Here is a 21551-nt window from a genome sequence, read left to right on the forward strand (position 1 = left end):
AAAAAGGTTGGGAACCACTGATCTACACTATGGAACAAACAGCATGCACACCTAAGACTTGAAAAATGCTTTCTAAAGTTCTGTAAAAGCTTTATTTGCCTTGTTTGCTTATCAATTCACTAATCTCTTAATTTATTTTTGCTCTTCAAAACTTTAAGCCAGACGCCTAGGACAAAATTTAGTTTGCTAAGATTGGTACTTTTTGCAGCTGTGGAGGACTACAGTCATGTGGAAGAACAGTATCCTTCATGGCCTTTCTCAAAAACGAATGACACCCTTCATGCTGGAGCAGCTTCCTGCTGTGTGCATGCACCTTTCAAATATATAGATAAATAAATGAAGAAAAATATAGTACAGAAATAGAAGAAACGGACGTCTCACCTCATAATAAAAGAACAAAGCTTTGTCACTGGATCGATTTCTATGAAATTGTCAGATATTCTGCTGAAACTCTTGTTTTAACTGCTATTCATTTCACCAGTTCGGTGTGGTCACAGACTCTGTGGCATAGGTGATGGTCTTGTTGACCCCAGATCTGTCAAGGCCAGTGGCGGCTTCTCTGCTAAGGCAGAGGAGCGTCACCCCACTGCTTAAAGCAGTGGAAATAAAGGAAAAATATTATGATAATAACTCATTATCATTTGATTTGTTCCTACTGCTAAGTTTTGAGGGATGGGGCTGTTCTGCTCTCAGAGCAGAAGGGAGGAATGGTGGGAACACTGTAAGGGCGAAAAAACGGATTGGCTGGCCCTCTTGGGCCGGCCAAACAGTCATTCGTACTTTTGAAGAAAACAAAACTCCTTCTCAGGGGTCTCACTAATACAAAGAAGAAGTTGGCACAGAAGCTGAAATATAAAAGAACATCTTTATTAAACTCAAATAAGTGAGACTACGTCACACAGAAGCCTTAGCAACTGAATGAGGCAGTCTAAAGAGTACAGAACACTGGGGCCTTATATATGTGAGGGTTACATATTCAGCATAAAAGCAAGAGGCAGTCCTGGCTCATGCAAGCATGCAAAATGCCTAATATGGACATGCAAGATCTGCCAAATATTAGCCAATAGGAAAACATTCAAAACAAGGCATCATGTAACCAGAAAGTCCCCCTTGAGTCGTGTTTTTGCCCAACCCCATAAGTCAATCAATGACAGCACCTATAGGTCAATCCGTAATGGCAGGACATGTATGAGTGCTTCAAAGGACAACTTGCAAAATAGGATAATGCGGGGAAAGAATACCGAAGGCCAACAGATAGATGGGACAAGGATTAGTCAGTCTAGACAAGGATTAGTCAGTTTGGCTAGTTCCTGGAATTGGCTCCACAACAAGGAAGGGGAGGATATTGAACACGTGGCCGTACAAAGTTTACCATGCTGCCTGAGTGAGGGCAACACAAAATGGCAACGGAATACAAAATGGAGTTGAAACTGAATAACCTCAGACCCTCCTTTTGCCATTGCGCAGGCAAATCCTAATTCATTGCTAGGTGAGCATTTTCCATTCTATACATTTCATTTAAGCAGGTATATGTAAGCTATCAGCAGGAATACAAAGAGAACAAAGCATTGGGTCATAATTAACATTCAGATAGCAGAAGAAAGTAATGACCACTATTACAAACAGGATTATCATTTTTCACAACCCTAGGCAAAAGCAAATCCTAAAATTATTTAGCAAATATTTTCAGGGCTCTTATGCTTTTCAGTGACTATTATATGCTCAGGTGAGACAGTGGCAATCCTTATCAATGCTCTCAGGTGAAATGGGAATATCCTTTATCAGAGTACAGACAGAACACTACTTCAGGACCATTTTGGATGAACATGTCCAACACCCACTTCATACAGTGGCACTGGAAACACTTGTGCAACCACAACTATACCCAAAGTCTGTTCTAAGCCTCTCTGGTAGGCTTCTATCGTCCATCAAATCTGCGTCCATTGTCGCATTGGGCCTCTTGATTCAGGCCTTCCATGAAAATAGTGCTTCTTAGTATCCGTTGGAGTGCCCTCCTGGCAAACACTCACAGCTCACTCAAGTCTCAATGTCTCAATGCAGTGCACCAGTGTCTCTCCTCTGCGGCAGACACTACAGATATTGTGCTCTTCATTGGTCGTGGGCACAGATCATCTCGTGCAGACCCAGGTCTACATTCTCAGGCTCCAACACTCATTATTCAGTGTCAGAGGACGCTCAGGCTGCTCTTTCATTTAATTTTTCCTTTCATCATGGGTACCACAATGTAGTGCCGTAAATCCTCCAGTGCACTGCCCTTCCGTTGGAGGAAAAAAAAGCGGTGGGTGGCCAAAACTCAGGCCAAGGGGCTCAAGGGACTGCACACTGTCAGAGGTTACCAGCACATGACAGGTAGAAAACTGAAGCCTCAAACCAGCCTTGCCATCAACAACAGGTATCCTTCTCTTTCATTCTTTTGCACTGAAACTCTGGTTCTGTGATGTCCAATGCCGTCTGATGGAGCAAGTACGATGCTTTGGAGATACCATTGATGGCGTGCTGGCGGTCGCTGTCCAGCCTTGCTACTTTCTGGGTGCTGGGACTGTAGGGCCAAGATGTCTGCCTTTCATCTGTAGCTGTCACTGATGGGAATTAGGCTTAAATCGGTGTTCTGCAGGTTATTTTGACTTGATACCGCAGAACCTAGTGATGTAGGAAATGTGACACAGTTGTTAGTTTCCTTCAATTTAGTACAAAAACAGTTCATTGTATTTAACAATGGGACTGCAAGCAGGTGGCCTGCAATCTGCGAGGGAGTGGCCATACGCCATGGGACAATTCTGGTCTAGAATACACTGTCATTCTCAAAGGCAATACTTCTAATCTCTTCAATTGGGTACCCTTCATTATCCTCTGCCATCTAAGGGTAGATAGTTACATGGGAATTCTATCTGAATGGATGTCCTCACGCATGTTGGCATTGTCTAATGGGGTAAACAATTTTTTTTTCTCAATGATTACGTCTAGGTGTTCCTAAATTCCTTATCTAGAACACCTCAAAAGAGAAATCACATGATACAGATTATCAGGGACATGTAGATACCTCCCTTTAATAATTGTGCATTAGGTGCACAATGCAATACAAAGGCTAATGATCAAAATGTGGAAACAAAAGACAAGAACTAGAGAGTCCTGGTATTTCCATGATTTGGAACACATCTAATCCCACCGAAAATTAAAGAAGCAGGAACAAAAGGGTAAAAAACAAATTAAAATAGTCATTGAAAATTTGTCATGTTCAAAAAAATATATGTAAGGTATCTCCTATTGAGGTGGAAAACTCGTCTTATTATAGTATTGAGTCAGTTAACCAGTCCATCACTACCCTGACAGTCAGACTGGAAAACATCGAAGTAGGCCTAAAGAAAATTCTTGAAAACCAGTCTGGTCATACAAAAGGGAATGATACATAATATGGGGGTCCCTGGTACATTACTGCAGTCTGGAAGTGTGAACCTGAACAATACACCAACAATAAGAAAAGGGCTGACTGGTGAAAGGAATACGGAAATGGGACTAGGACACAGCTAAAATCCCCAATAACTAGGCACAATGCGACATCAATCAGGGGAGAAGCGGCAAAAGAAAAATCTATAGGAAGAACAAGAAATTACTCAGGTGATAGTCAAGTTTGTGACACAATACCAAGAGTATGGGTGATACACAAAAGTCAAAATAGTACACAAATTTTAACTCTACCGCTGGCTGCTACACCATATACGGTAATCTCAGCTAATGTTTCAGTTCCTTCTTCAGGGAAAAATTAAACCTGGTTTCCTTTAATGAACAAAGCCATACACTACTTAGGAAGCAGAACAAAACTGACTAATGTAATATAGAAATTAGGTCACCATGTACAAGAGTCACAGATCTATAATGTATCCTTACATTCAATCAGGATACATAAATCTAGGGCTGCCTGTTCCTTAAGGGAAGGAGCAGTAACGTGACTAACTGCAGGTGGCACACTTTGATCCTGTATATCTTGTTTTATTTTCCTTCAATACCATTATAGCCAAATAGACATGCACTGGTGAAGTGTTGTCTCTCATGTTCACAGCATGAAATATAATTATCTGTGGAATTTAATATCAGAATAAGTCCAACCACCTGTTGCGCAGCGATATGCATCATCATGACCATCACTTCACAACACAGGAGAACTTGTAATAGTATCAGAAGCAACAACATAAAACAAAAACATGCATAAAATAAAAAAAACGCACATGTCAAGCCATCAGATATACTTGCTGTATACCAAGCACAAAAAGCATAGACAAAACAATAGCATATGTAAATGAGCGGTGACGCACAACACCATGTCCTGTACTTTATACCCTGTGAACCTGCAGCCCAAAACCCAATATTCGGGCCTGCTTAATTTGTCAGGCTTAAAATCAAAATTACACTTTCTTTTACTTTCCTCACTCTCCTTTTGACAGCTGGTCACCAGTTAGTGGTGATCGGCTATCAAATACAACTTACTATGTCGCTTCTGACACACAGGACCAGCAGGAACAATTCATAGAAGGACAAAATGCAAAAACATGAAAAACACACGAACATTTTTTTTCTTTTTCTTTCAAAGGAGTCCTACAAAAACTCATCTTGTTTCAAGATACTTCTGATACTTCACATATCACACAAAATATCAACTGTAACCAATCTTAAATTAAGGCAACTACATGGACATTATTTTTCAAAAGCAGAAGTACAAATGTATCACCCCCTTTGAGACCCTGTTTTAAGCAAGGCCGTTCAGGAATGCACTTCTCGGAGACAAGGCCCTAATTTAATAGGCGGCAGATGTCGACATGAAAGCCTCGCACAGTCCTCCAAGAGCGGAAAATAACACCTCAGCAGAACTTTCTGGGCTGCGAGCCAGCCTCTGCCAGCATTCCTGGTCCCCGCCATTTTTCAAGGTTCCTAAAATGTGCAAGCATTAATGTCTTCTTGTCAGAGAAGCTTTTCCAAGCAGTGATTTCTCCATCTTGTTTCACTCACTCCTAACCCCCACCTTACTGACCTCAAGGTCAAAATCTGCCTTGCGCTCTGCGCTTCTCAGCCCTCTCTCTCTTCTCACCCTGAAGCTGTCAAAGACCAAAAGCCTTCCTAACTCTTTCTAACCTGCAATAATTAACCCTATTGAAAAACACATGTTATATATATTACTTCTTTTAGGGGCTACAATTTATTTCTATTCTTAGATTATTAAAACATTTACTGTGAATAATTCGCAGAACATAATAACATAACATACCAGCTTTAGAACTAATGTTTGTTACTACCCTATGCAATGGTACTCAGTTCATCAACCTTAAATGGATGAACGTCTCAGAAGGTCCAGCTAGAGTTAGAACCTTCCACCCTGATATTAAACTCAAACCTCTGCACCGGGCACATTGGCTCACTGAGCCATTAAAAGCAACCCCAAATGGGAACAACCTGCAATTTGTATTATACCTAAATGTATGCATTTACTGAAGCCTAAGGCACTTTAAAGCTATTGTAAATGGCAAGAATGCTGTTTGAATAGTCTAATTTACCCAATTATGACTTTGATATTTGGGGCACTTAAAAATAAATATCCTATAATTGTGTTACATATTAATCAGAATGTTCTTTACAGATTACAGAGTTTGGACATTAGACATATCTCATGCAAATCCTTAGAAAAAATTAGTTTTTACGCCTGCGCCAAGTGAAATTCCATATGCTAATGTCCTCATTATGCAGTACAGCACAACTTAAATTAAATTATAATGCTAGGAGGTCACAGTATGAGTATTAAGCTTTAAAAATAGTAAAAAACGAATTTAGAAGCACTCATTTTTAATAATTCTTTTTCATAATAAATAATTATTTTTAATAAACCCAATCATTTTTGATAATTCCACATATAAAAGCAAGCTGCATCCCTTGCCTATCATTTTTAGATGCATTCATTTATAAGCCTAAGCACAGAAGCTAACTTTAAACATGACAAATCTTTTCGCCACTTTTTTTTAAAAAGGACAATTATTATTTAGCAACAGAACCAAGAATATGCTTACAAAAATGCTTAAAGAGAGGAAACCCCTTAATTGAAATGTCTTCCTGTAATACAAAATAATGAACCTTATTTTTGTAACCTTTTTAAAACACTATTCTGAAATGCAAAATTTCACCCGTGTTTAACTGAGGGCGAAGTCCTGGCTGAGTAAACATTCCTGCCTATTCGGGGCCTACAAAAACAACAGCTGTTTGCTCAGCGGCAGTAAAAGCTCTTCTCAGTGTTGCAACATGAGCACGGTGGTAGTCTTTTTCAAACTAAGACATATCAATGCGTGTTCTATAATATGCGTTTGAGTTCAGCAAAAATTTACTTCAGCTGAAGTGTTTGCCTGTTAATATCTAATACAATGTATGTAAGTAAAAAATGCTATGTTTGTTTTTCTACAAAACACACAATTTCGTTTTTGAGGCCTTCTTTATTCCTAGTGAATGTGAATTTTAATTTTATTTTTTAAGCATTTAACAGTTTGTACATGTGCATAATTGCTTATTCTATAAATTAAATAGCAACATATAGCTATTTTAGCATGTCACATGGTTCATTTCTGGATTTTTATTTAATTTCTACTTAATATTAATTAACTGACATTTTGCTTAATAGACTAAAAACATCAAGAAAAACCACAAACACACGTTGAGCTCATTTCAGACATAAACAGAAAGGGGTCAAACACTCAGGACACACAATACAGCGCGCTTTAGCCATTTATTTCATAAATAGCGCCATCGCTATTTACTTATAGAAGTTGCACTAATGGGAAAACCTCATAGACATTTAAACACACATTTAACCCACAGATCAATACTTAGGACAGAAACAAAGGACAGCCCACAGACTGTACTTAAACCAAACCACAGACTGTACTTAAACCAAACCATTTGTAAATACTATTTGTAAGTCATATTTACAAGAAGCGCTTCTCAATAGTGTTCCAAAAGACTGCAAAAACAGCCCAACAGACTGCTGTATATCCAAGAAGCCAAAATACACTCAATTCACTAGCTTTGGCTGGCAGAACACCAAAAATCGATCTGCATATCTCCATTCATAAGATTGCGCAGAACAAAGGATCCTTGTATGTATTATGTCCATATTTTAATTCCCTGGGGATACGAAATCACCAAGGAAGAAATATGTTTTTATACCTAAACCTATTTAGGTATTCCCTCTAGGGGAGCTGGCTAATTTACTTCACATCACACTATGGTACCTCAAAAAAAAGCAACACATTCTTTGATGTGAGCTTGAAACAGGCATGCCAAAAATATTGCAGAATATGTAAATATTATAATCAAAGTAGTGCTTACGGTACTCTTCGTACGTGCACCGTTCAACAAAATCAGATAGAGAAAAATCTCCTCATTACCTGTCTACACAAATTGCAATTTGCATATCAAATCCATACATATCCAAAGTTGGCCAACACAAATTCCAAAATTCCAAAGCTACAGTAAGCGTTACTAAACTACCTTACCAATCCAAGGCAAAAACCAACAGTAAGAGCCGCAGAACGACTTTTACCAAACAAATGGTTGTCCAAATTCTAACTGCCAAGTTCTAAATGACCTAACGGTCTTTTTTTAGAATACTCACGCCAAAAAAGGTTCTCAGTCAGGGGTGATATCATGTGGAGGATCAAAATCAGGAAGATCAGAGATACACTGGGCTGTAGAGGCAGAGAATCCCCAGAATCTCCGTGCACAGAGTACCTCCTTAGTAGAATCCTGTCCTGTCCTCCTCAGTAGATTTCTGTCTCCTGACAAGATCACTCCCTCAGATAGCCACTTCTCTGATGAGGTCCCGGTTGGTGCGCTAATTGAAAAAATTAAAACTTCTCAGGGGTCTCACTAATACAAAGAAGAAGTTGGCACAGAAGCTGAAATATAAAAGAACATCTTTATTAAACTCAAATGAGTGAGACTACGTCACACAGAAGCCTTAGCAACTGAATGAGGCAGTCTAAAGAGTACAGAACACAGGGGCCTTATATATGTGAGGGTTACATACTCAGCATAAAAGCAAGGGGCAGTCCTAGCTCATGCAAGCATGCAAAAAGCCTAATATGGACATGCAAGATCTGCCAAATATAAGCCAATAGGAAAACATTCAAAACAAGGCAACATGTAACCAGAACGTCCCCCTTGAGTCGTGTTTTTGCCCAACCCCATAAGTCAATCAATGACACCACCTATAGGTCAATCAGTAATGGCAGGACATGTTTGTGTGCTTCAAATGACAACTTGCAAAATAGGATAATGCGGGGAAAGAATACCGAAGGCCAACAGATAGTTGGGACAAGGATTAGTCAGTCTAGACAAGGATTAGTTAGTTTGGCTAGTTCCTGGAATTGGCTTCACAACAAGGAGGGGAGGTTATTTATTTAAGTGGCAGTACAAAGGGCAGAAACACTCGGTTTACCAAGCTGCCTGAGTGAGGGCAACACAAAATGGCGACATAATACAAAATGGAGTTGAAACTGAATTACCTCACTTTGCATGTTCCACCCAGCCTGCATTACAACCAGGGTGGAGAACATGGCCAGGCTCCCCTTCCCTGACTGAGTGCCGAACCACGGCACTCAGACCAATCACAACGCTGCATTGCAGCATTGTGATTAGTCAGGGGAACCTGGATGTGCCTCCTGTTCCTGGCTGGGTGAGACCCAGCAAAAAGACGGACGAGAGACGTGGCAATGATGAGGAGAGGCCCGGCGAAGAGGTACAGTTTTTTTTCTCATTCTTTTTTACAACACTCTAATCCCCCGATCACTCCTGATACGTGCCAGACGCCACTGGCAAGGACATTCATCTGGGTGCCTTGTAAATGGTGTAACAAACCTAGGTATAAGGTTTTACCAAAAAGATTGCAGCTATACAAAGGGGTGTGGCTCCCAAGGATTGTTGTTTTTGGACAAACCGCTTTTAAGTTAACAGGCAGATAGAGGCAACATATGATTAATAAACATACAGCCTCGAAAGAACGTAAGGAAGGCCTCCAGTATTATTGACTTGAGATTTTTCGAAAATGTATTTAACTGGAATAATATTTGCGAAGCAAGCCACCTAACAGCAACGTTCAGATAAGATCATGATTTGCTAGGGGCTGCGCTGAATTTGTGTACTCCAGCATTGAAGCCTTACAATATAAATAGAGATAATAGTAACTTTTATAAGAAAATTTTCATATTCACAAATATTGAACAAAAATGGAAGACGTTTTTCTGCACTTCCAACTTCCCTCCCAAACTTGATGACGGAACATAAATGATACAAATCTATGTGTTTACAGTAAGCCTTAGCAGATCTGAGATGCTTACCTAATCTTCCCAGTGGAGGAGATGGAGCACTTCGACTCATTTTGCTGTAGGGTTGGCAGCGATCGATTTCTGGGTTTGTTTCATGTACCAAAATTCCCATGGTAAATTGCACTTCATCTTCAGTGCACTAAGCTGAGACTTCATAAGATGGGGTAGCAAGGCAATGTCATAGTTCGGCAGATTGACATTTGTGAGGATGAACAGTTTTCCAAGAATATTGAATTTTTAGTTCATGCACTGCTCTTCTGCTAAGAGTCAGGGCTTTTAAACATCTGAAAACAATATCGATCGTCCTTATCTGGAAGGCAAAACAGATCATCTTACGGCAGTGGTATTCTGTCAAATCAGATGGGGCGAGACTGGGGAGGAAGGGCTTTTCTTTTAAAACATAGCTTTAATGCTGCCTAGCTTTAAATTGAGACTGGTAGAAAAAGATGTATGTGCCATGGCGGTGACATATGGAGTGAAAAAGAAGCACTAGGTGTCCTGCTATTCCACACGGTGTGGCTCCCCAAAGGTACAAGATCTATTGCAGTATAGTGCAGCCCAACTATGGGAACTACCTGTAAGATTGAATGCACATTAACATTTGCAATATCCTAATTACAAGGCCTAGGCACACCCATGACATATTATCTTTCATCCACATTGGCCTGAGCACTGGCATCATCTGATAATCTGGGAATCTGAGGGAAGTGGTGAAGGCAGGGAACGGGGAGTTGTGCAGACCGTGGGCCCCTGTTTTCATTCTGTCTGGTCTTCGATCTGTAATACTGCAAGACTATTACTACATGAGAGGGACTAATCCCCTAGAACTATAAGCTTTTAAACGTTATTCCTGACAGAATTCTTAGACATTTGTTGAAGCCTGAAATAGTGGCTTGTATGTGCAAAGTTGGGACAGTTCTAATTTGGCAAAGAACAAGAGCTTGGCACCAGAGCTCACTCATAACGGTGAGTTCACAAACTGATCTCTGCTGATGGAAATGACTCCCTTTCATGGAAGAGATCCCAATCGATCCTCAGTTGGTGGCTGTTAATGGTGCATAAAAGGTTTCATTTTCAGAAATCCAAATGGAGTTCATTGATAACTGTTCTGCTGGTGGGAACAGACCACCCACAGCATGCATGCTGCTTTACGTCTTGTATTTTGGCAGAACAAAGACCAGTGTAAAATGCAAATAATTTTACCACATTTTCCAGCTGCATTGCGTCAAATTATGAACATCTTGACATCAGTATATCTGGACTCCAGTGAGGCACTGAACTATGTTTGCAGCCGATTCTGAAGAGGCGTTTGGTGTGAAAAGAGCATCCTTTTATGTGCATGAAATTATAGCTACACCCATTTAATAAATGTGCATGGTTAAAACTAGACATCCCTAAATGTTATAACCTGCTTTACAATGCGTTCGTCAGGAATGAGATGCACGTTTTCTTCCTAGGAAATGGTGTTAGTCACATCCCCGATAGTCGAGGGAGTAAAATACAGCTCCTTTAAAATCTTATATGCAGAAGCACAAAGTGACAGACCGGAAGCAAACAAAGCTATCTGATCAGCTGACGCAAAGTAAAGTTTGAGGCACTAATGCGTGTTAACACCTAACAACTGTGTGGCCACAGAGGACAACAGCGTGTGGTGTTAGGAGATGACATAACAGCCCTAACTGTGTTTTCATTTCATGTACCTTGTACACGCCTTACCTGGTTGATAACATGCGGCTGGCAGACTCTAAGTTGTGGTCACTAGTATACCTACGTGAGCAGTGGAAGCCTGTGAGCTTCCACGCACTGCGCTCAAGATCGCTGTGTATGGTCTGTGGTGTTGGTTGGGAATCTGCGGGCCTGTTGTTCCCCACGGTTGGATTGTGCCTAGAGCTGAACTACCTTGCGTCATCATGGCCTCCGAAGCACTTTAGTGGGGACTTAAGGCCAGAAGCTCAGCAGGACACAATCCATAAGGTGGTCAAAAGAGACAATCTAAACATACATTGGGGCCACCTGCACGAGCACAGTATATACAGTGTATGGTTTGAGCGCGTCTCAACCTAAACGGGGAAGGAACAATGCCAGACTTTTTCGTGACTAATGGGACAGGTTTTACATTTTACATTTTTACATTGAGTAGCTGTTTAAAGTTCCCTTGAGGTGGGCTGGGGTACTGGGCGCAAACGAGGGATGGATGTAGTACATTTCTCATACCTTGTCTATTAGCGACGTAAGTTAGTCCGACGATATGGAATTAATGCCTTCATAATATATCCTCCTTTTTATAACTTTCTAAAACTCAGGAATGTTGTACAAAAATGCAGTGATAATAGTATTTCAGGCAGAATTGACTGACTATGCGTCCTCTGTCATTGCTTTCCAAAGAATAACCGCTGAGCCGTGAAGGAGTCATCTCTGATAATATGGTTAGGATTCTGCCCAGAGTTCTTCTTTCTTGGTCATCAGCTCCAGATGGGGCCATTGACTCTTTGGCACCGTCAGTGTTGAATGTGGATTAGACTACCTCTAGCGGGCATGCTGCTACCTCTGAAAGCGTTTTCTTGCAAGTTCCTTGACTAGGACGCGCCCTGGCGATTTGATCATCCTGGACAGTTCCTCTATCAGTAGCCTTTTTCCCATGTGAAGACTATTCATATGTATCAGCCACAAACACCAGCATCTGAGCTATGCACATGGTGTCACTTCATGCTCTACTGGCGCTCAGTCACCGCTGTATACGTAGCATTCCCCTTGTTTCCACACTATCGTCAGCATTGTACAACTTAATACTGCCCTGGTCAGTGTGTGACTTTTGTTCTTAACTCAGGCTCACAGAAAGCCTGTCAGGGTTGGCTGCTGAGGCACTCTTTTGGGATCTAATTCCAAATTGGACACTGCCGGGAGAAAGATGGTTGTCTTGAGATAGTTGTGGTAGAAACTAAACGTGGTGTATTCTGCCTTCCAGGTTAAACTGTTTTATGTTATCGTATTGTAGGTGTTTGTGAAGTGTTCCCCAGCCTTGAGATAATACAATCACCTCTGGGACCATCCTGCAGAAATCGATTTTCTCTTAAGCTGTGTGTTACCACGAATACACAAGACGAATCGTTCTGTTCTGTCCAAATCCTCCTGTGCATTTCTTTTTTTAGCTGTAAACCTTTTCTTTTCTCTTTTAACAGCGAACACCTTTTCTAACCTGATATCAGTGTGCAGAAACAAGATGGCAGACAGCCGCTGTGCCTGATGCAGATAACGCCGCTGCTTGCTGTTTTCATTCATTGCCCAGAGCCTGTGAGCGCATTTTTCACCCGCGGCGAAGGCATTGTTCATGGCTTCTTTCATAGGGTTTGCTCTTGTACCTCTGAGTTGCATTATCCATTGGGAAAGCTTGCCAGAGTCCTCTGTTCACTGGGAGGATGAACACTAGTGATTAATGAGGCCTGCTGAATCTGTGCTCTTCCCACCTGCCCAACAATGCTTCAGGAGCAGCTGGTCCCAGTGTATATTGCCGTCTACCTACAGTTGAAATGTAACGAGACGCGCCACTGCAGTGAACCTTATGGCTATGAGTACTTATCCCAGTTTTATGGTTTTTATTTTTCCTGACTGTACTTTTCTATATTTATTTTTTTGCTAATTGTATCTGTAGTTAGACCTGTTTATTTTTATGCAAATTGTATTTCTTATCCATATATTGTTTTTGTCAATTCTATCTGTATCCATATTTATTTAGAGTTTTGTGATAAAAAGAACCTGTAGCTAGTATATTTCCACTTATTGTTTTTTTTTTTTACTAATAATGGCACATGGACACTTCCATGCCTGGTGGGTTTTACTATTATAAGAAAGCATGGACCGTGCATTACTTGTATGCAATAATGTCATATGAAAACGTTAGAATTGCTGTATAAATAATTACTCGCGCATCTGCAGCTGTTTAAACTTCTATACTAAGTCTTGTTCCTAATGTTCACCCCCTGTCAGCCCGCACAGCAATTGGCCTGCAGTCACGATGGACTGCATTGATATTAATTCAAAAAAAGACTTAATTCATTTTTTCACATTTAAATACAAATACAGTTGGCGAAACATATAGTTTTCTTTCTGTATTTCTCTGTAAAGCGAAGTAAAAATGGAACACAGGAAGCCTTATTTTTGATTAGTCGGTATCCACAGCTTCTCTTCGCACAGTTCGTATGGTCATTCTGTAGATCTTGCAAACTGCCCCTATTGTAAGCCAGACAGCCTCTTTAAAAACTAAAAACTTTTCATCATGCAACATTCCGTATCATTAGCCTTTGTTTCCCATCCGCACGAGTTCCATCTTTTAGGGATTACAGAATTGTGCCTAGAAGGTCATTGTGCCACTCGAATGCGGTGACCTGCTTTCCTTTGTCATCTTCTACTCCCTTCTCTAAGTGTTTCCAAGTGTCAGATTGTACGCAGGTGGCATGTTGCTGGTGTACAGACTTTATACTTTGGAATATTCACCCCAAATGAGGCCTCCTTTGACCTCAGGCCACCCGGCATCCTTCAAAGGACTGTTGCTTCGTGTGTGTCCTGAGTGTTTTCCTCCTCGTGTTTCCCCTGAGATGTCAATCCGTCTCCTTCCGGTTTCCTGGGTAACTCTGATAAAGCAAGCATTTGAATCAGGGCCTTTAGCATTGGGGCATAAAATAATGAGAAAAAGATGGATTGTGAGGATAGTAAGCGGGCTACATCACTTCTATTTATCCTGCATTCATATCTAGATGTTCCTTTGTCAGCGTTCTTGTTTATCTGCTCTGTTCATAGTACACTGAACGTGTTATTTGTGTTCCTTCCAGCCGTCACCTTGAAAGGACAGCATTCCTTCACCCCGCGTCATACATATTTTATTTTCCTCTGTCATTCTTGTCAGACTTCTCCCTGCTGTCTCGCGCGGGATCGCGGCTCCAGTTGAGTTTTCATCATGCCCGGCCGCTTCTCGGCTGATTTATGAACCCCTGTGGCACTGTCGTCCCGCCACGTCTCCCCGCCCTCGCGAGGCACGGCTGTGGCCTCTGGCTCTGTACATGCGCAGTGCATACCGTCAACCTGCAGATGGGTTTCCGTGCAGTCGACATGGCGAGCTTGTTTCATGGATGCGGACCTGCTCATAAAAGACGGCTTTGATGGACCAGAAGCACGGACCACAGGCAGAATAAGCCATAGTTGGAGTGTGCGTTCCCATGGCTGATTTATCTGGGCATATCTTCTTGTGCAGTTATAATAAAAGGCATCCCACTGACGGCATTAATGCGCAGAATTGTTATCAATGTGGTTCTTCAGTCAAATGAGAAGGAACAAGCTCTTGCAACATTGACTTCTAACCTCTGGTGTATTTCTCTTGCTCACCTGTTTACTGATAAACCTTTAGTTCTCTAATTGCTGACAATACTTTAACAGCAGACGTGCGTCCCGCCATTCTAGAAGAATATGCATCTCACGTCACGTGCTGCTGAATACCTTTTAAAAATGTATTTTAATATTCACAGATAAAATGAGCGTCCTACTCCGATAAAAGTTGAAAACAGTAGTATATTTCACTTGCCGCTCATCACATATAGTGACAGTCGTTGCAGTGCTCCATGACAGTCATGTAATCAGTAACAATAACACAAACAAAACCTCTTAGCGGAGGCCGCCGAGGGTCGGGGACCCTGCTAGGGACCCCCAAAGTCCGTTTCCGACAGCCTTTCAATGGCGGTCGACTACCTGAAATGTGCATTGTAATCCCTACGGCGGTGCCTGAACAGGCACTGCCCCATTGTATGGGATTACTTTCAATATTATTTACAATATTCTCTCATTTTGCAGTCAGAAATAGAAAAGTAAAAACTATCTTCCATGTTAAAAGAATAAGCATTAATTGATCAAAACAGGCCTCTAGAAATCTACTCGCCCACCCCGTGTGGCGAGTAAGATTTTTATCGGGGCAAGCTATTAATAGGGTCTACTGGCACATTCTTGCGAACTGACATAGAACAGGTTTGTACAGCAGAAATGCTGAACTTGCATATTTGAAGTTGCTCCCATATGTGATGATGTAGAAGAAGGTGGCTCTGTAAAATACAGTATTTGCCTATTGTCACAAAATTTGAAACCACTTGACAGGTCAGGTACATTACAGTTAGGTCAAGTAGATTTTTCAAGTCACTAGACCTGCAGGTGTGGTAACATTCTATGATTTTTGAGGCATGAGAAGACATTGCCTGGCTTTTGACTTTTATCTTTGAACCAAAGCAAATGATACAAAATAAAAACAAGTTTAAAACCATCGTTATTTCTAATTCAGTTTCTGAACTCCAACATCGTTATTAGGGGAGGTGTTGCTGCACCCCTACTTCCAGGGCCTGTGTCCAATAATAATCTAGGGATGAGCAGAGGAGGGAGCCATAGTTAGAAGCTGAAACCCTCATGTGGCTACTGTGAAATACTGTCAGAAGCAGTAAATGCCCGGGGAAAGCAGGCTGCCACAAATATAGTCCCTAAAAGTATTTTAATGTATGTGAGGACCACACAGGAGAGTAATGTTGGTGACTAAGCATCACATAAGAGGGGAGTACATGACAAGAGAATACACACCATCTCAGTAGCATCTCAGGCGACTGCTTCTATTGCTCCTTGGTGGACTCCATAAGTCCATATAGTATAGCATTGTGTACTCATCTCCACTTCCAGGTGTTGGCTCGTTGTCCCTGCCAGGTACACACACAAAGTGTAACACTAGTGGTCCCTTTTATTCTTATTTATGGTGGAATTTACCTTATGACACAGACTTCTCTAAAGATGGTTAGTGTAAGAATGGACAACTGTATCTGTTCTCACACTCTCCTTACCCCTTCATGCTTGCTTATGGCGACGTGCGCTGCACCAAGTTTGGAGCTTCTCTCTGAACCTCTGCACCTCTCCCATCATCTTCCAGATAAGACTTGCAGCACACCTGAAGGAGCGCCCAGGAACCTGATGCAAATCGGAGTGCATTGAAGTCTCATCAGGGCTATAGAAATTCTACACAAACGTACACCAGAGGGTGAGAAACACTCTGAAGAAGGGTCAAGAACATGTGGCACACACACACTGCGAAAGATGGAGAAATATCACTTTGGAACATTAAATACTTAGTGGAAGCATCACAGCAGCAATAGCCAACCATGGATAACACATTGCAGCCAAGAGTACCAAAAGGAAGAAATACTATTGGAGTGAGTACACGTAGCTAGAAGTCAAAGCAATGGATAAATAATAATTGCACAAGGTAGTAGTGAAAAACACATGGAAACTACATAGAAACTCAAGGACAACCTGTTGCATGCCCACATGGGGCTGTATACATGGGAATCACTGAGAATAAGGAGGAGACTACCAAGAGCACTGTGAAGGCATTCAAACTTCGGGCAAGTATACCATGTGGAAATAATGTAGAAACAGTGGGTATCATCTGATCAATACCATGGGAAAAGGACACAGTACAAAAGTGAGTACTTCATGTATAGCTGATGCTGCAAGGAATACAAGACTGGGGCCATATTATACAATGTGTTGCATTTTCCTTATTTGCACCAGGTGCACCTTTCAAAACGTGCGCTCTGCGCTAACAAGGAAAGTGCACCTTTCACCAGCTCCAGAGTGCTCTTCACCCCCCCTATGACCTTGTATCCCACCTGTTACTACTGTAAAGGGCTCTGATACCCTCACAGGTCTGTTTCGCGCTCTATAAAACACTAAGGGCCCGATGTAGGTGGCTAATTACGTGTCGGTAAACCCGAAATTCTGTAAATTTCAGGCTTACCGACCGTTATTGAGCCATTTCCGATGTAGGCGATGATTCGGGAAATACAGAATCGGTATGTACCGAATCATTATTTATCGAATCGGTATTTGCTGAATCAGTAAATGGTATGTAGGAAGCATATTTAAGAGTGCTTATGTGCTTTAAGGATTCGTTATTTACCACCAACTACAAGTTGGTGGTAAATATCGAAAACCTTTACAAAAGCAATTTTGTGCTTTTGTAACAGTGCCATGTGGCAGACTTACATACCCTTAGGGCATGTATGTCTGCCACATGTGCACACATGCACGATTCAGGGTGTCCGTGACACCCTGCCACCCTTGAATATGTGCCCCCTATTACCGATTCGATATTTACCGAATCGGTAATGGTGAATGGCTTCCCATTCATTTCTATGGGCCTCCAGGCCCATAGGAATGAATGGGAATTACAGAATCGGTAAATACCGATTCTTAAATACCGAATCTTTACGATTCGGTAAAATTTACCGATTTTTTTTTTTTCCTACATAGCATTTACTGATTCTAAAATACTGAATCAGTAAAAATCGGTATTTTAGAATCGGCAAATGTAGATTACCTACATATGGCCTTAAATAAATAAATAGTATTGTAACCAAATTACTCCAACCCCCTGCTCCATGGTTGCAAGTGCGTGTGTTTTTTATTAACAGCCTAGTGTGCACGTTTTTTTATTAACTGGCTAGTGAGCATGTTTAGACTGGATCTATGCACTTTTCTCCAACCGGCGAAGTTTTGGTACAGCCAGTAGTCACCATACGAAGGCATCCTTCACTCTATTCAAATTCAACTTATGTGTTACAAAGTTAAAGAGACCTGGCTGTTGCTTGTCATCAGCATTTGTGCTTTAAAATGTGTGATCTTAGGGAGCAGTAGACCACTTGTTCGTAGGTCGCATTCAATTAAATTGTCATATATCTGTAGAAACTATTTATTGAAAATATGGAAAAGATTGACAGTAAAGTTACCACTATGTACTTCTGTGTGAGCCAGAGCATGAATCTAAGGCAACTGGTTTAAAAAAGTAGTTCAACGTCTAGGGATTTTGGCATATGCTTTAGCCACTTAAATAGGGGAGACCACTTTTCACTATATAATCACACCCAATGTGCTAAATATAAGACCCTTTTGGGCCAAAAGGGGAGTGCAGCACAGACCACAAACAGCTTGTTAAGTGTGAGAAAGGCCGCTTTATGGAAGAACGGGGCATCTTACCATTTCCTTGGCCTGTGCCGTACAAAACTAAACCTCAATAAATATTTTCCTCCTGCCTTACACCCACCCCCAAAGTTTTCCCCTTGCAACCATTTATAAACCCCCCAAATCTGTCCTCCCTGCTGCCCCATTAAACTTGTCACTTCTTATCATTTTCTAACATAACTATCTATGTAACCTTCCTATGCTACTTCCCCTTCCTGCGTGCTCCCGTAGTGACATTTTCCAACCAATAAACTGTAACTGTAAACAGATCTACCAACTATTACCCAGAAAAAGCGCCACCCGATAACAACCCAAACACAACACCAGCACCAGCTTCAAGCGAGAACCGATATGTACATGCTTCCCCACCCGATGCACCTGTTCCCAACAAAATCAACCTAAAACCGAAGAAAAAATTGTTCCCTAGTGACCTTATGCTGAAAAACCAACCCGACCTGTATCTTTGAAAAACGGGAAGGATGGGAAGGACAAATTTTTCTGCCCTAATCCCTAAACCGGCTGTCGTATCACCACCACTGAAATGGTGGCTGGTGACACGAAACGGCCGGTTATATATCCCCCCACCCCCAGCCCAAAACTATCCCAAGTGCAGCCCAACAAGCCCAATTGGGCTCCGGCTGCTCCCCCGGCCCAAAACCCCCCCGGGGGCGGCAGGCCTCCCGTTGGTCGGCCGCACCCCCAAGGCCCTAATCGCCACTCCTTAATTATAACTGTTTTTTGCATAGTACATAAAGCTAAGCCTTCATACAATCATCTTTCACCCTGAATCTATTTTTGTTGTGCTCCCTTCTCTTCTCTCTCTTCTCTTTTATTTCCAACGCTGTGCTCTGATACTGAAACCAAGGTAATACCGCCTACTGTCATGTGCATTTGGGACTAACATTACAAAATCAATATTACTGTGCCAATTTGCACATCTAAACCCGTAATGCAAGCCATGTTTTTAGCAGGTCGTAACGTGCTGAGAGTTCAACGCAGTATTACAGGATACAGGAATTCCACTGTGCGGTAACGGTACACTACTATTACTACTATTATAACCTTTTTGGCCAAAAATGAATGACTGGGCAGCTTCTAATGGGCGCCGAAGTCTGCCACATTCCCCTAAAAGAGGCATATTCTTTACCCTACAGACAGCCCATTTTGGTTTATTTATAACTGATGTCCTGTCTCCTTTTTATCTTCTACGTCTCTTTTATCTACGAACGTGATTGCCTCTCCTTAGCTCCCCACCCTCATACGCACTAAAGTCCCTTAAAGTAAGTCCCGTATCATAGCTTAAAAACATGGGCAAAGCCAATAGCTCTGGCTAAACAAAGGTTCCAAAGGCGAGACCTTATGTCTATGCCAATGCTTGTCTAGGTAAACCGGGACCCCAGAGTTAACCCTTATGTAGAAAGCAGACATGAGAGTAACCGGCACAAAGAAACTGTGGATACAGTGCCACATGGAAGGCACGTGCAACCTGCGCATACCATGTGGAATGTTCACAAGAAATCTGTGAATACTATGCGGCAAGCACACTATGATAAATACATGCTATGCAGAACAGTTATAAATACTACACAGGGGAAATCGCAGTCATAGGAAGAACTCACTGGAACAATGAATTCTGCCTGGGATGTTTTATACCTTTTCTATAGCAGTTTCTTTTCGATTGCTTTATTACTGCTGTGCAAAACCAGTATTGTATATGAAACATATTCAGCGCCATTTGTATTTTGTGAAGACTGATTTTAATGCAAATAAACCTGAACTGAACTCCAATGGATGAATACCAGAAGGAACACACTCATAGGACCAGTGAGAAGCATGTGGAAAGCACTGTGAGGTAGTGGGTCTCACATGGAAAACACACAGAAGAACTGTGATCCATCTAAAGCGTAATTATTTCAGTCAAAAGTGTTCTCTGATGCGACACGCACTTGTGTACATCTCTGACGGGGTGAATACAACTCTAGTCTCAGAATGGATCCAAATGCAGATGGTGTTGCTGATTTGCAAGAGAAATGGAAAAATGAAACATGCGTGCCTTTTTCTTGTTAGTGTTATCATGCAAGCTCACGAGTCTCTTACATGTTTCGTTTACAGATCACATCACCAGGTCAGACATGGAAGGCGTCCTCGCAAAGTTTGTCGGTGACATAATGCAGGTTCCACCAATGTAAGCATAGCTTGGATTTTATGCTTTCATTTTTGTTACAGATTGTGATAACTTGCGCTTGATTTCCCCTACCCAGGCGCTAATCCTGAATTGGGCATAAACTCTTTTTCTCCCGATACAACCTGGTAAAAATCCTGGTGGCAGATAATTCAGTTTTCAGTTTTGTGCACTTTGGAATAGCGGAAAACAGATTTGCACGTTGTCTTGCATTCTGATGTCTGAAACCTGGAATCGTGTCGTATTTGTTAATTACTATACACAAAGGAATCGCAAATAGTGGGTGTGCAGTTACTGCCCCATATTTGCACCCATGCTAGAATGACACCTGTTGGGTGGGAATGTCCCCTGCATGATGTACAGTCATGTTGCCAGCCCTGAATGCGAACATCTGATCTTGGTATCTGGATTAAGGCCTTGTCGCGCGCTAATCTAGTGTGTGCGTGAAAGCCTAGGAATGCTTTTGACTGTGGTAGAGCCTGTACTTGTCCTAATCCTGGAGAGGTGCATAAGACGAGCCCTTACATTACCAGAAGGACTACTTCCCTGTCACGGCTTTCAGGAGTACCATGTGGTGGTGACAGCATACCATGTTTGTAACTGATTGTAATGGCCTGGACCTTTTAGCTTTAACATGTGAATGAGTCTGCTGGCCCATTTATCTGGATGTTCCTCTGCTTATGGTGAACCAGGAATACTAGTGCCGAGATCCCGAGCAGAGCATGTGCTGATATGCAGTAAATCTGTATCTGAATGAATGAGTGACCCTTACGTGTGGGCTTCATTTTGGAAGCCCCTGGCCTGGGCATGTGTATAAGATGGAGGTGGGGTTGCTTTTCCCTGACGGCAGGTGGGTATTACTGACATTACTGAGATAAGAAGTTGGATTACCAGACGCTAAACTGAGTAAAGAGGATATGGGTTTCCACTAGACACTGCTTGGGCCCTTTCTGATC

General features: G+C 41.7%; 1 protein-coding gene across 4 annotated transcripts in view; it reads left to right on the forward strand.

Annotated features, from left to right (window-relative positions):
• Window positions 1-21551, forward strand: part of TRUB1 (TruB pseudouridine synthase family member 1) — a 184453-nt gene that overhangs the window by 145208 nt on the left and 17694 nt on the right. For all 4 annotated transcript variants that reach the window (XM_086922900.1, XM_086922899.1, XM_086922898.1 and 1 more), the window contains exon 5: window positions 20526-20598. In XM_086922900.1, coding sequence (XP_086779026.1) covers window positions 20526-20598 — 73 coding nt within the window. The remainder of the gene's footprint in view (window positions 1-20525; window positions 20599-21551) is intronic.

This window comes from Lissotriton vulgaris, chromosome 5, assembly GCF_964263255.1.
Source record: "Lissotriton vulgaris chromosome 5, aLisVul1.2, whole genome shotgun sequence".
NCBI lineage: Eukaryota > Metazoa > Chordata > Amphibia > Caudata > Salamandridae > Lissotriton > Lissotriton vulgaris.